Genomic DNA, 15,859 nt, shown 5'->3' on the forward strand with positions numbered 1-15,859 from the left:
GTCTTCATCTTTATATAAAGTAGGTCTAACAATACTTTATTTGACAGGGTTGATGTACTACAGGAAATATAAAGTGACTAGTTCTATTAACCTAGTACCATGCCACTTGTATAAATGACTAAAGAGTCTGAAAACTTTTTAAATGAACAAGAACATGACTATTTAGTGTTATTCTTTAATTGCATAGTTGAATGCATCATGTGATTTTTTTAATTGCACAGTCAAATGTATTGTGTGATTTTTTTCTCATTCCTAATCCTATATTCTTTTAAAAAAAATAAGGGGGTAAAGAAAAAATGTGTGAAAATGATTTTTTAAAAGATAATTTATATGAAAAAATTTAAATATCTAGATAGATCATTTAGAGAATTAAATGTACTAGTTAATACAGGATTAAATGTACTAGTTAATACAATCATTTAAAAATTTTCTTATGAATAATTTAAACTGTACAAAAAATATGAAAAGAAATATATATAAAATCCTACTTAAGATATCTGTTAGTTATGTTTTAGTGTATTTTCTCCTTTTGTTTATGCATATACAATTTATATGTCTTACTTCTAAGGCAAAGGAAAAGGCAGGGGACGAATAAGATCTGAAGATGAAGAAGAACTGGGAAATTCAAGGCCATCAGCACCAAGCACATTATTTGATTTCTTGGAGTCTAAAATGGGGACTTTGAGTGTGGAAGGTAGGCTAATTTAACATAAATTGTCTTTTAAAAGACCAAACTTTATTTGTAATTGTAAAAAAAAGGTTTACTAGAACAACTAACAATAAGAAACTCAGTTCTGGGTGTTTATAAATTTATTTAACTACAAATTTTCTATTTGATAAAAGTACAGAAGACAATTTTAGTTGTTACAATTTGAAAATACTAGATGGCAGCTTTTTTTTTTTTTTTTTTTTTATTGCTTAAAGTATTACAAAGGGTATTACATATGTATCCATTTTATCCCCCCGCCCTAGACAGTCCCCTAGCCTCCCCTATCACCCAGTGTCTTATGTCCATTGGTTATGCTTATATGCATGCATACAAGTCCTTTAGTTGATCTCTTACCCCCCTACCTCCTGCCCCCCAACCCTCCCCGGCCTTCCCGCTGCAGCTCGACAATCTGTTTGAGGCAGCTCTGCCTCTGTATCTATTATTGTTCAAAAGTTTATAATGGTCTCTATTGTCCACGAATGAGTGAGATCATGTGGTATTTTTCCTTTATTGACTGGCTTATTTCACTTAGCATAATGCTCTCCAGTTCCATCCATGACGTTGCAAATGGTAAGAGTTCCTTCCTTTTTATAGCAGCATAGTATTCCATCGTGTAGATGTACCACAGTTTTCTAATCCATTCATCTACTGATGGGCACTTAGGCTGTTTCCAGATCTTAGCTATGGTGAATTGTGCTGCTATGAACATAGGGGTGCATATATCCTTTCTGATTGGTGTTTCTGGTTTCTTGGGATATATTCCTAGAAGTGGGATCACAGGGTCAAATGGGAGTTCCATTTTCAGTTTTTTAAGGAAACTCCATACTGTCTTCCATAGTGGCTGGACCAGTCTGCATTCCCACCAGCAGTGCACAAGTGTTCCTTTTTCTCCACATCCTCTCCAGCACTTGTCGTTTGTTGATTTGTTGATGATAGCCAGTCTGACAGGTGTGAGATGGTACCTCATTGCTGTTTTGATTTGCATCTCTCGGATGAGATGGCAGCTTATTTTTCCCTCTCACTGTAGGTGGGTAATAATGCCAAACTCTTTCCCCCCAATTTTACTAGATGACAGATTGTTATGTTGGGGAAGTTATAATTATACAATCTTATATAATTTATTTTGATTGTGAAATTAGTCTATCTCTTTTTCCCACATATTACATATTGTAATAAAATATTCACATAATGAGTGAATAAGCTCACAATGTGATGTATTTCATAATATGACATTTTCTAGTGATTAACATAAATACTGAGAGGAGAAATAAGTATGTTAATGTGTACCTTTTTCTCTGATCATGGAATATGGTAAATATTTTCTAAAATAGTAAGTTTGCAAAACTTTAGGAAAATAAACTTTTAAATTCAGTTTTCGGTTTTAGATATATTTTGTGTCAACTAAAGCTCAGAGATAAAATGTTTTATAACAAATTTGAAGTGTTCAGATTTTATGAAAATGGAAGCTTATTTGTTGCTGGATTACATAGGAAAGGCAATATATTTGAGCAAACAAATGTTTGGACAGAACTTATAAGCAAACACATCCACGAGCAATATTTTCTTGATTATAACACATGACGTATTGGCTTTCTATTGTTGTTTAACAAATTCTCACAAAACCAATGACTTAAACAATGCAAATTTATTATCACATCATTTCTGTGGGTCAGGGGTCCAGGCCTCATTTTGGGGCATTTGCCCAGTCTCACATACTGAAATTAAGTTTTCAATTGGGCTATGATACTGTCTGAGGCTTCACGTCCTCTTACAAGTTCACAGGTTGTTAGCAAAACTCAGGTCGCCTGGCTAGAGGGGCCCAGATGGTGCACTAAAAGGGCACATACCTGGGTTGTGGGTTTGATCCCAGTCGGGGATCTTATGGAAGGCAACTGATCAAAGTTTCTCTCTCTCCCCCTTTCTCTTTCTAAGCATGTCATAGAGTGAGGATTAAAAACAACAAAACAGTTCCTTAATGGATTTTAATTTGTTTGCTTGATCTTGCCTGGGGAGTGCTTTCAGCTGCTAAAAGCCCCCCTGTTCTTTGCCATATGACCCCTCCACAGGCAATTCATAATGTTTGTTCGCTTCTGCAAGGCCAGCAGGAGAATCTCAGCTGCTTTTTCAAATTTCTCTGCCTCCCTGGTATTTTTATCTCAGCTCCTTTGATTTCCTTTTATCCTTCTCTCTCACTACATTTGTTTTTGACTACTATGGTATCTTCTAAATCATAAAGAGGTTGAATCTGAGAAAAGTGACTCTACTATGACCTGTGGGCCTGTAATGCTTCAGTTTTCACAGCACGCATCTTAAACCAATAAAATGAAGTAATAATAGCATTTCACTTGAAAAAAGATATCAAAGTTAATTAAGATGCATGATAAGAATAATACACTCAAAATGGAATCTTAGTTTTAGGGAGATTTACTTCTGAGGGGGACAGAAATTTATTAACACATGCGTTAGTAGTGGATATTGTTTTAATAGAATATGTTGTAGTTATGTTACTGTAAATTATGACACAGAGTCAGCAAGAGTGTACTGTCCTACTTGATGGCCATTATTCTCAGAGAAGCAAATTTTTATTCTTTCCTACAAGTACCGTGTGGGAAGGCCAGTGGACCAAGATGGGAAATGGGCAGAAGGCTTCTAGAGGAGGAGCATTTAGACAAGTATGAGAAAGAGTGTTGGGGGAAGGACAGCCCAAGTAGAGGGGGCTCTGGAGTCCAGGCATGGAGACATCAGAACACCATTTCTCTGTGCCTGTGAGGCTACAGAGAGGTAGAGATAGAAAGCCAGAGACAGAAGTGGTAGGCTGGAGCCAGGTCAAGAAAATTTTGTCCTAAAGAGTTTTTATTTTATCCAGATGGCTGTGCAATGAGGTTTGTTTGATGCTTTCAGAAAAAAATTCCTGTCTGCAAGGTAGAAAATGGAATTGAAGTGAAATTACAATTGCATGTGTCATGAGGAATCATTCATTCTATAAATGTAGAACAAAGGGTACTGTCATTTTTTTCTGATGTGTTAAAACTTTTATGATCATCACATGCACTTTTCTTAGAGATTTTATCTTATTGTTAACTTTTTAAAAATTCTATATTTAAATTGGAATCAAACATAACCTTAATTGACATTTTAATCCATTTTCTGGGGGGGCGGGTGGATTACATTGTTTTATGGAAGTAACCACTAATTGAAGTTCCTTGTGATTTGTAATGACTTCATGTCAAGTTGGGACTATTCATTTGATCATGTAGTGATGGGATTGTGTTCCAAAATGCTCTTATATATAGATTTTTTAAATGTTTTTTTTTATATTTAGGTATTATAATTGGTGGCTAGAATATCAGGCCAGCTCTAAAAGGTCTGTTTTGTGTCATATGCCTTAAATAGATCACTATATCACTTGAGTAATACATAGATACCGTGTAAAACAATGCCCACTGGGAATGTGTATTTTAAGTTTCAACTTGGGAACAAAGTAGGTTTGATTCTTTCCACTATTATGGAAGAAATCTGGGTTGGCCAGAGGTGGAGAAAGGGATGCCTTGAGGCAGTAACTTTACTGTTTTTATTTTCCACATCTAAATAAAACCAGGGTAACCTTAATTTGTTCTGAATGAGGAACAAGGGCATTGTGATAAAGATGGACAGGGTAACTTTCATAAATTCATACTCCTCTACTATCCCCTTGTTTGTGTAGCTTATTTTATAAATTAAGTGTATGTTGTCTTTTTATTTATGCTTCTTCATATTTTGTGTCAAAATTTTAGAAAGTAGAATTCAGAACATGTCCCAGTTATATAAAGGGTAAACACTTAAAAGAATATGAACAGAATTCAAATAGAGATATACTTATGAAATGGATAAGATTTAAATTAAATAAATATAGGAACTAAGAACTCATTCAACACTCAAAAATGTTGGAATGGTCATAGGTGGTCAAGCTTCCCCAGGACCCAGTCTTTTCTCCCACTTTCCCTCTTTTGTTCCTTGGTTCATAGAACTCAGTAATCTCTTAAGAAGCTGGATTACCTAATTCTCAGTCTTTTGGGCTGGTTGTCAATAATTGAGGAGAACACCTTTCTATTTGTATCTGTGTCCTTTCTACCTTCAAACTTGCCAGCTTGTCTCTTTCTTGTAGAACTCCTGAAGGCAGTAAGAAGTACCCAATACAATCCATTATCCTGACATTTTATACCAAGTTCTTAAAATATCAGTCCATTGGTTAGGTGGTCTCACTTCCAAGACAATAGGTTTAACTGCACAATGAGAGGAGCCATCTTCCTCCTAGGACAGTGGTTGGCAAACCGGGGCTCGCGAGCCACATGCAGCTCTTTGGCCCCTGGAGTGTGGCTCTTCCACAAAATACCACGTGTGGGCGCGCACGTACAGTGCGATTGAAACTTCGTGGCCCATGCGCAGAAGTCAGTTTTTGGCCTGGGTGAGTCTATTTTGTAGAAGTGGCTTTAGAAGAAGTGGGGGGTGTCGGTCGGTTGCGGGGAGACGCGGCGCAGGCGGGCCGCGGGATACGCAGCGCGGAGGAGGTACATTGTTTTGAGGTACATTCGCTGAGGTTGATCCCTTCCAACTCTCCCATCCACACTCATCTATCTGAAACAAGTATAGAAGATGAGTGTGGATGGGAGAGTAGGAAGGGTTCGACCTCAGTGAAGGTTCCTCAATCAGATTGAGGACGTTTTTAGCAAAGGCCAGCTTAGGAGTACCCTAATTAAGTTAATAACAATGTACCTACCTATATAGTTTAAGTTTAAAAAATTTGGCTCTCAAAAGAAATTTCAATCGTTATACTGCTGATATTTGGCTCTGTTGACTAATGAGTTTGCCGACCACTGTCCTAGGAGATGAGGAGACTTTCACTACCCTGCCCTCTTTCTTTACTAAATAGGTTTTACATTTTAGGTTCTATCACCCTATTTCCTGGCACCAAGTTCTAAATTAGTTTGCTTTAAGATGTAAGCCACAGAATTCAAATTTATTGGCTCATGTAGTTGGAAAGTATCTGTGTCTGAATTCTACTGTTTTGTGTGTTGACAGATTGTCTTCATGTGGTAGCAAAGATTGCCTATGTAGCTCTAGGTATAGCATCCGGCCAACATATATAAGGTGGCATAACATATAAAGATATGCAGGTAAAAAGGTTTATCTCAGTTTTGTGACCACATTGTTTTTTCTGGGAAAAGGTTAATACCTTTCATCATGTAATTATTGATTCCCAAGCTCAACTGAGCCTCATTGGGGATGTTGGCATTGGTGTGTTTGAGAGGCTGGAATTCAAGTCCAAAGAGACTTGGAGAAGGAGTACAGTATTGCTTGGTGTCAAATCTCTGTTCAGTATATGAGATAAAAGGTAATAAAAAATATCTCTTAGAAACCAGCAAATAATCCTTATACCTATAAGATCAGGTAGATTTTCCATCTCCTATGTCTGTATGTGCCCCCCTCTTAGTCAGGAAGCACAGGGCATCTTAATCTATTCCATCAGGAAGGCGAAGTTCCCCCCACTATCTGCTTCCTCAAAACAGGGCTCTAGTACCAAAAGAAGGGGAGAATTGCACATGGTGCTGGGGTAGATAAATACAATGGGTTATACTACTAATTTAACTCACAATTCTTGTATTTACTAGTTGTATGTTTTTGAGCCAGTTATATAATCTCTTAAATTTTAATTTCTTAATTGGGAAATGGAGAAATAGTGACACCTACGTTATAGAGTTGTTGAGAAGATCAAATTAGATAATGCATATAAAGTGCTAAGCACAGTGTGGTAGTTTCTGCCACCACCACCACCACCATGATTATCATCATCGTCATCGTGATTAGCAATAACAGCAAAAGCATCCTCCACTTATCATCTCCATCCCCAATTCAGGTCCTAATCCCTACATTGACACTTTGAAGAACTTTATTATTTCATCCTCTGTATTGCAGTCAGTGATGTTTCAAAATGCAAATTTGATCTCACTAGCGACTAGCCCCTTGCTCAGAATAATTCACTGACTTTTCTCATTGGCAGAATAAAAGTCAGACTATTCTATATACACTGTTTTTTATGGAATGCCATTACTCTATTTACTGTGGATTTTGTGAAAAGTAGCATTTGGTTAACAGTGCTGCATAATTACAAATTCTGCATAATATTCATATGTAAATAATATATTAGATGTTAGCAGATAAAATGCTAATGTTTGCTGGGTAATTCACATGAAGTTGTAGGCTTTTGATAGTTTTTAGGTGTCATTTTTGTTTTATGTTAATCAGTTTTCAAGTCAATTAAATAGTTTGACTATGGATTTACAGTTTGAATTTTGAAGGCTAAATAATAGGGACTGTAGGAAGGAAATGTCATATAATGTAATAGCTTAATTGGATAGGCAGGAAACTGATTAAGAACAGAGAGAGAATATGTAGGTGGTTGGCTAGCTGTTCTTCTGAAGGGATTCCTCAAGAAAGGGGCAGTCCATGTATTGACTATTGTGTATATTTACATCTAATTGCATCAAACAGTATTACTCCTCATTGCCTTGTGCAGCTGACTGACTGAAATCGATGGTGGAGTGCCTTTTTGGAAGCCAGGGATTAGTGGTTACTGTGTGAGTAGTCATAAACTGTCAGCACAACAGAGAGAATCTACACACTGCCTCTCACTTTCTACCCATCCCTATGGCCTTCCCTGTCCTTGACTCTTCTTTTTCTTATAGGACTGATATCTTTTTATGATTCCATTTTTTAAGTCCAAATTTCTAGCTTAGTGCTTTAAGTTTAACTTTAATTAATTGTTTCCAATTCTGCTTTGTGGATTTGTTACCTTAACAGTGAATAGTCTGTACCTACTTGTCTGGTCACAAGTAGGTACAGGTAAGTACTGAAATTGAGAGTAAGGATTGAAAAACTCCTTTAGCAACGTGATAGTGCCTTGCCATGTGTTACTACATTTTATAAAGTAACAGTCAATAATTGATTGGAGATTGAAATCAGAACCAACAAGAGAGATTAAAAATGGCAGCAGAGTAGAAAGATGCTGCACAGACATGCTCCCAGGAACAAGCTGGAATTACAACTGAAATACGGAAAGGCTTCCTGAATAATCAACGGAAAACTCACAGGAGAGAACCCTGATACCCAAGACCTGAAAGTGGAGACTGCATAAAGACTGGTAGGAGGGACAGAGGTGCGAAAGGGCTTGCCGGGCACCCACAGACAGCAACTGAAATCCCGGAAGGATATCTCAGCTGTGGAGGGTGCCGCTGAGAACTCTGGGATCTAATCCCGAAGCTGGGCTCCCCAGCAGAGAGCACCAAATCTGAGGAGGGTACCCACATAACATCTAGCTGTAAAAAGCAGTGGAGTGCTCTCTGTCAGGGAGTGGCAGCTGAAAGTTCAGGCATCCTCTTGAAGGGCCAATGCACAAAAATTCCCTGTGGAACCACCCACCTTGTGCTCTGGTAGAGGGAGGGTGAAGTGGAGTGGGGCTGTGAGAGCAGAACCCAGGACTGGGGACTTGGGGGATAGAGCTCAGAAGACAAACACCCCAAGTTTCCTGGGCTGAGTCATTCCTTCACACAGAGGAGGACATATTTCCCACACAGACATCTGCCTTGCCTGGGGGGAAGACAGATGACACACCCTATTGAAAAACACCTTGCCCTGAGGCCACTTAAGATATTAAAAGTAACAAGTAGCATCCAGGCAGAAGCAACTGCCCCGCCCTGTTGAAAAACTCTCTCACGCCTGAGGATGATTGCCTGGGGGCAATTCAAGTTGTAATCCTATTAGTCTATAGACAGAGGCGTCTCTAGAGGCTTTGAGTCTTTGCCTGATCCAGTTAGTCAGAAACAGCCTTTAACACTGTCCTGCACTTGAGATTGAGAGATGTAGAGGATCTACCTAATACATAGTTACAAACACAAACAGACAACCAAAATGAGGAAACAAAGAAACAACCCCCAAATGAAAGAACTAGAGAATTCTCAAGAAGAGGTAAATGAAGCAGAGATAAGAAATTTATCTGAAACATGGTTCAGAGTAATGATGTTAAAAATGCTCAACAGTATGAAAAAAATATAAGTAACTATGAAAAAAGAACAGTCTGAGATAAAGAATGACATAACACAAAAAACACATTGGAAGGAATACACAGCAGATTAGGGGAAGCTGAGGATCGAATCAGTGAATTAGAAGATAGAGTTGAAAGTATCACTCAAGTAAAGACCCAAAAAGAAAACAATTAAAAAACAGGAGGGCAGCTTAAGGAGCTGTGGGACAATGTGAAACATAACAATATTAGAATAGTAGGTGTGCCAGAAGAGGCAGAAAGGAAGAAAGGAATAGAGAAGGTGTTTGAAGAAATAATGGCAGAAAACTTCCCAAACCTGGTAAAGGAAAAAGTCACACAAGTTCAGGAGGAACAGAGTACCCCAAACAGACCCATGCCCAAACACATCATAATTAAAATGCCAAAAATTAAAGACAGAGAATTTTAAAGGCAGCAAGAGAAAAGAAAACTGTTACCTACAAAGGAATTTCCATAAAGCTGGCACCTGATTTCTCATTAGAAACTCTACAGGCCAGAAGGGAATGGCATGAAGTACTCAAGGCAAGGGTCTGAGACCAAGATTACTTTATCCAGCAAGGCTTTCATTCATAGTAAACAGTCAAATAAAGAGTTTCCCAGGAGCTCCAGTGGCGCAATCGGTTAGCGCGCGGTACTTATAAGAGTTTCCCAGACAAAAAAAAAAAAAAAAAAAAAAAATGGCTAAAGGAGTTCATCACCACCAAGCCAGCATTACAAGAAATGCTAAAGGGATTGCTGTAAGGGATTGCTGAGAAGAAGAAATAGAGAGAAAAACCTAGCCATGCAGAATTAAAATGGCTATAAATAAGTACCTATCAATAATAACCCTAAATGTAAATGGATTAAATAATCAAAAGGTGTAAGGTAGCTGAATGGATACAAAAACATGACCCAACTATATGCTGTCTTCAAGGGACCCACCTCAAAACAAGACACATAGGATGAAGGTGAATTGATGGAAAAAAATTTGGAAAAGAAAAGAAATTTCTTTTCCATTTGCAAATGGAAAAGAAAAAAATGCTGGAGTAGCAATCCTCATATCCAACAAAATAGACTTTAAAATGAAGGCCATCACAAGAGACAAGAAAGGTCACTACATAATACTAAAGGGATCAATCCAACAAGAGGATATAACCCTGGTAAACATTTATGCACCCAATATCGGAGCATCTAAATATATTAAAAATACTTCTAGAGGACTTTAATGGAGAGATTGACAACAATACAGTCATAGTAGGGGACTTTAACACCCCTCTGACTTCACTGGACAGATCTTCCAGACAAAAACTTAACAAGGAAACAGAGACTCTAATGTAGCGGTCACCAACTGGTGGTCTGCGGACCAATGGTGGTCTGTGAGGTCTGAAAGGTTGGCAACCACTGGTTTAAGGAAACCTTTGGAGCAGCGGTTGCCAAGAAGTGGTCCATGGACCACTGGTGGTCCATGAGGTCCGAACAGTTGGCAATCGCTGCTCTAAAGGACATACTGGATCAGAGAGATTTAATAGACATTTATAGAACATTTCACCCCAACACAACAGAATATATATTCTTCTCAAGTGCATATGGATCATTCACAACAGTATGGAGTTTCCTCAAAAAATTAAAAATGGAATTCCATTTGACCCAATAATCCCACTTCTAGGAATATATCCCAAGAAAACAGAAACACCAATCAGAAAGTATATATGCACCCCTATGTTCATAGCAGCACAATTTACAATAACTAAGATTTGAGAACAACCTAAGTGCCCATTAGCAGATGAGTGGATCAGAAAACTATGGTACATCTACACAATGGAATACTATGCTGCAGTAAAAAAGAAGGAACTCTTACCATTTGCAACAGCATGGATGAAACTGGAGAACATCATGCTAAGTGAAATAAGCCAGTCGGAGAAAGATAAATATCATATGATCTCACTCATTTATGGGATATAATGAACAACATAAACTGATGAACAAAAATAGAGCCAGAGGGGGAAAAATATACTACAATATAATAGAAGCAGTCCTGTTATTTGCAGATTTTTAATATTTCCTACAACTTTTGTGATACCTTACTATGTTAGTACAATTTTGGTAATATTATACTTAAAATCCTTTTATCCTTGAAATATTAATGTTTATTGCATGTAATATTATTATATGTAAGATCATTTTTCTTGAATAATTGGTGTTCATTGCATGTAACATTAATCACATTTAAAATCATTTTCTTGAGATACATAAAAAAAATGAACCAACAATTACAACAAAAACCCTGGTCCTTCCTGGTCCTTCACTAAAGTTAGTTTGAAATTCTCTGGTCTAGGTTGTTATGACACCAGAGTTCCTGGATTTGCAAGCATTTTGATAGCATAGTGCCTGACATTGTACTTTTGTCAGGGCAATGAGGCCAGTAGTTAAAAGGTGTTAGACAAAATACCAAGTGAGAAGTGAAAATATGCCACATGCTACACATGTAATGTCCTAATTATGATTGTAAATTTAATAGTCATTTGGATTTACTAATTACATATAGAAAACTTTATATAAATTTAGGAATAATTTAATGAAATATTTTAAAGGTAATATATAGAAAGTTGGTTAAAATTAGCTTATAAATTTGAAATATACTTTTAAAATCATGTTTACAGCAAAAAAGACATTTTAAAGATTAAAAATTGAGAATGGGGTTAATTTTTTGATCAAGTACCATAGAAGCATATTTTTCCTGTTGCATTGTTGTTACTTGATAAATTTGTAAAAATTAAAAATATAAGTAACAAAACAGCCTGTAATCTCATGACCATATTTGTTTTCATTCCCATTTATGAGACTATTTTTACATAATCTGCTTTTTGTCCTAGCAATATAACCATATTTCCATGTAATTATGTATTTCTCTCAACATAATTTTAATGGCTAAAAAGTAATTATAATTACATTTATGTTAGTGATTTGAAAGTTGTTTCCAAATTTAGCTATACAACAACTTTCAAAGTAGTTTTTTAGTTAAATTATTTACATATTGATGTTTGGTTTTTTTTAGATAAATGTATGGAAGTTAAATTACTTGACATTCTTTTTTTTCTTTAGTTAATCCTCACTTGGGGATATTTTTTCCATTAAATTTTAGAGAGAGTAGAACAGCGGTTCTCAACCTGTGGGTCGAGACCCCTTTGGGGGTCGAACGACCCTTTCACAGGGGTCGCCTAAGACCATCGGAAAACACATATATAATTACATAGTGTTTTTGTGATTAATCACTATGCTTTAATTATGTTCAATTTGTAACAATGAAATTTGGGGTCATCACAACATGAGGAACTGTATTAAAGGGTCGCGGTATTAGGAAGGTTGAGAACCACTGGAGTAGAGGGAAAGGTGGGGGAGAGAGAAAGAGAGAAGAAAGAGAGAAACATCAGTTGGTTGCCTCTCACAACACCCCAACTGAGGTGGGGATCGAACTTACAACCCAGGTATGTACCCTTGACTGGGAATCGAACCCGAGACCCTTTGGTGTGGGGCCAATGCTCTAAGCACTGAAACACCCGCCAGGGCTTGTCACTCATATTTTTAAGATTTGTTAACCATAGCTATCAGTTACGATATATAATTATTTTTCTTTGGTTCTTAGGTATGTAGAAAGTGGATATAGCTTTTCTCAGAATACTAGAACACACAAGCCTCTTTTCCATTTTTGTCATTCTTTTATTTTGCTCCTCTTCAATTAATGGTCTGTTCATTTAAACATTTATTGATGATAAAATAAAATAATAGTTGGCATTTATTGAGAACCTATTATATGCCAGGAATGGTACTGGGTGCTTTGCATGCTATTAACTCATATAATCATCTACAAATGCAAAATATATGTTGTCATTTCCATTTGATAGATAAGTAAGTAGGTTTGAAGAGATAAAACATCTTACCCATAAGAAGTACAGAACTAGGATTTGGCCCCTTGTCTGTGTGATTCCCAACTCAGAACTCTTTCCACATGATGCTTTTCTAAGTACCTATTAGTTATTTTGGAAGAAAGCAATCAAGAGACTAATTTTAAGATATATTAAGTTTTAAAAGTCAAGGAGCGGAATCCAGCAGGTATTTGAAGATCAAATAGAGGTGGAGAAATCAGTCAAAGACATGGAGAATGCAGCTACCAAAGTAGGAAGAGCATGAGAGAATGCTGAGAGATAAGGATGGGAAGTGTTTGTTAGGTTCCCGTAACATCTGCAGTGCGTTGGTGAATGTTTAACAGCTGGTTCTGGGAGCAGAGGTGGGGCCAAGGGAGAGATGCCCTGATTTTTAGCTTTTGGTGTTTCTGCTATGGCTGACTTCTAGTTATCAACAGTTTTCATCCAGCTTGCAGATTTTCTGAAAATTTAATAATCAGCTCTTGTATGATGTTCAAGCTGTCTCTAGCACACCACTGATTGGAGACCTTGACAGAAATAGCTTCAGTGAATGGTGGAGTTAGAAGACTAACTGCAGGATATCCAGTAGATGAATGTTATGCAAATGATTAATTTGAAGAGAGTGGTAAGAAACAACATATTTAGTATAGCATGAAAAAGTTGTGCTGTAGTCTTGGGGTTATGGGCGAGTTCTCTTCCCACCTACTCATCATCTTTTTAAAAGGCTGCATTTTATTTTATAATATATAAATATATCATCATCCTTTAATAACTATGTTTGTTTATATGCACCTAAAATGAATGAGACATAGTCCCTGGTTTTATTTACACTTTGTAATATAAGTCAGAATTCTTACAGAATACATTTATAGAGGAAATAATTTTTATACAGGAAATAAAATTATAGCTGATAGGCCAATTTTTATAGCCAAAGAGCTTTGCGATTATTATAGAATATACACAATATCTAAAGGTATTTTACACAATTATCCCTTATTTGTTTGAAATAATGAGCTAAGAAATTTGATGTGAAAAAACATTATGTATAAACTGGTTAAATATAGACATAGGAATATTACAAAGTATTATGCTTCTGTTATAATGTGAATTCATGCACAGCTCCTACCCTGCCGCTCCTACCCCACCCTTCTCTGCTGCTTCTCTCCCGCCTGTCTCTGCTACCTCGGCTCCATTGCTTGGCATCTTTCTACGGTGTCTTCAGTCTTCACTCCCAGCTGATATATGCAAATTAGCCAACATCTTTGTTGGCGGTTAATTTGCATATCACTCTGATTAGCCAATGGTGGGCGTAGCGAAGGTATGGTCACTTTTCATCTTTGTCTATTATTAGATAGGATTTTAAATGAAAAACCATATTAGAATATGAATTTGATTTTTCTAATGTATCTAAATTTTCTCTATAATATGACTTTGATAATTTGGCAACAAACAAGTTTTTACTAAGTCATTCTTTCTACCCTGATTTCAACAAGAAGAAACAAAAACAAACAAAAAACTAAAGCAAGGAAGCTAAAGATACTAACTAAAGGTGAGGTTGTTGGTGGTGAAGATGTGTAAATAGGGAAGCACCTTATCATCCAAGAATTGTTTTTTTCTTGATATAATTCATTATGTTTATTTGCATAATTATAATACTAAATAGAGGCCCGGTGCATGAAATCTGTGCAAGGGGCTCGGCCCCCGCTGCCACGGTGGCTGCCTCGGCCCCCACCACCACAGCTTCATCTGGAAAGTTGTCCAGAAGAACATCCAGTCTAATTAGCATATTATGTTTTTATTATTATAGATGATCATAATAACAATGACAGCTAAATTTATTATGTGCTTATTAAAGCCAGATAGGGTTCTAAGTACATAGGTAATCCTCTGAGATGGGTGCTACTGTGATCCCTATCTTAAAGGTGAGGCTCAGAAAAGTTAAATAACTTGCCTGGAGTTACAGAATACTAGGTGGCAGAGCTGTGATGTAGCTATACAGACCCTCTCTAGCGGCTGCATCCTGCACATTATGCTACCTGTAAGTGCCAGTTGGTGAGCTTCTAAGCAGCAGTCCAACTGTTAATAGGGGTTTTTGTTTTTTCTGCTTTAATAGAAAGATTATTAACTTTAGGTCAGTATTCTGGCAATCCTAGTACACAACTTTATTTTTTCAGTCCATCGGGGATTGTTAAAGAGTTTTTGTGATTTCTGCATCTCCCAGAAATGAACAGATGTAGCTGATAAAGCTGTAGCTAGCATGCTGTTGGTTACATTCTGTTTTGTTTCTCTGGGCAGGCAGCTTGGCCTGGTGGAAAAAGTGTGGGCTTTAGCTTCAGTTAGATTTGGGTTTAAATTCTGGCTTTAACATTTCCTAGCTGCTAGCTTTGCTTTGTTTCTTCACTAGTAAAATAAGGATATTAACATGGCCCTGCTGGGTGGATATGAGAATTACATGAAATAATGTAGGCAAAAGACCTTTAATGTGGAGTCAGGCAATAATAAAATCTTAATAAATATTAAGTCACTTTTTCAGGGACGTTTCTCAAAATAAAATGAAGAAACAAAATGTACCTTTTTCTACTATAAAATGCAGGTACAACTGACTGGAAAATGAATATTTTGCCAAGAAGAATTCATATAAAACCCCAAAGAATTCATGGCAATTAATTAATTCACTCTTAATTCCTATATTTCAAATCGTGGTGATGCAAAATATTGTAACCAATTATCTTGTAAACATTTTGAAATTCATGATCTGGTGTAACAGGAACATTTTATCACTGGTCAAATTAAATTCATACAGCATTCTTGACCATTTTTTTCATGTGAGCTTTCATCACTGTGATTTTTTAGATGTTTTCACAGGTTTAGTTATTTTGTGATGAAATTTTTCCATCATTTTTGCTAATCTTCCTTTTTCTTTTTTCTACTATTTACTATTAAATGTTACCAGTTTCTGGTTTATACTTCTGTTTCATCTTTCCCGTCAGGTCATTAAAAAACACACACACAAGTTGATTCATTTTATTCTGTTGTTTATACAGAAAAATATCTGGGTATATTTTTATTAGAGTGATTGTGTACCTGGCCTATGGTGCTGATTAGTATTTTTAGTTTTGGAATCATTATACCTCCTCAGGAAGGGTGGCAGAG

General features: G+C 36.6%; 1 protein-coding gene across 5 annotated transcripts in view; it reads left to right on the forward strand.

Annotated features, from left to right (window-relative positions):
- TDRD3 (tudor domain containing 3) overlaps window positions 1–15,859 on the forward strand; it is a 211,064-nt gene that overhangs the window by 143,929 nt on the left and 51,276 nt on the right. For all 5 annotated transcript variants that reach the window (XR_009451346.1, XM_059684798.1, XM_059684799.1 and 2 more), the window contains exon 10: window positions 569–694. Coding sequence is in view for 4 of the 5 variants with exons in the window: in XM_059684798.1 (XP_059540781.1) it covers window positions 569–694 (126 nt within the window). In the remaining variant the exon portion in view is untranslated. The remainder of the gene's footprint in view (window positions 1–568; window positions 695–15,859) is intronic.

This window comes from Myotis daubentonii, chromosome 2, assembly GCF_963259705.1.
Source record: "Myotis daubentonii chromosome 2, mMyoDau2.1, whole genome shotgun sequence".
Taxonomy (NCBI): domain Eukaryota; kingdom Metazoa; phylum Chordata; class Mammalia; order Chiroptera; family Vespertilionidae; genus Myotis; species Myotis daubentonii.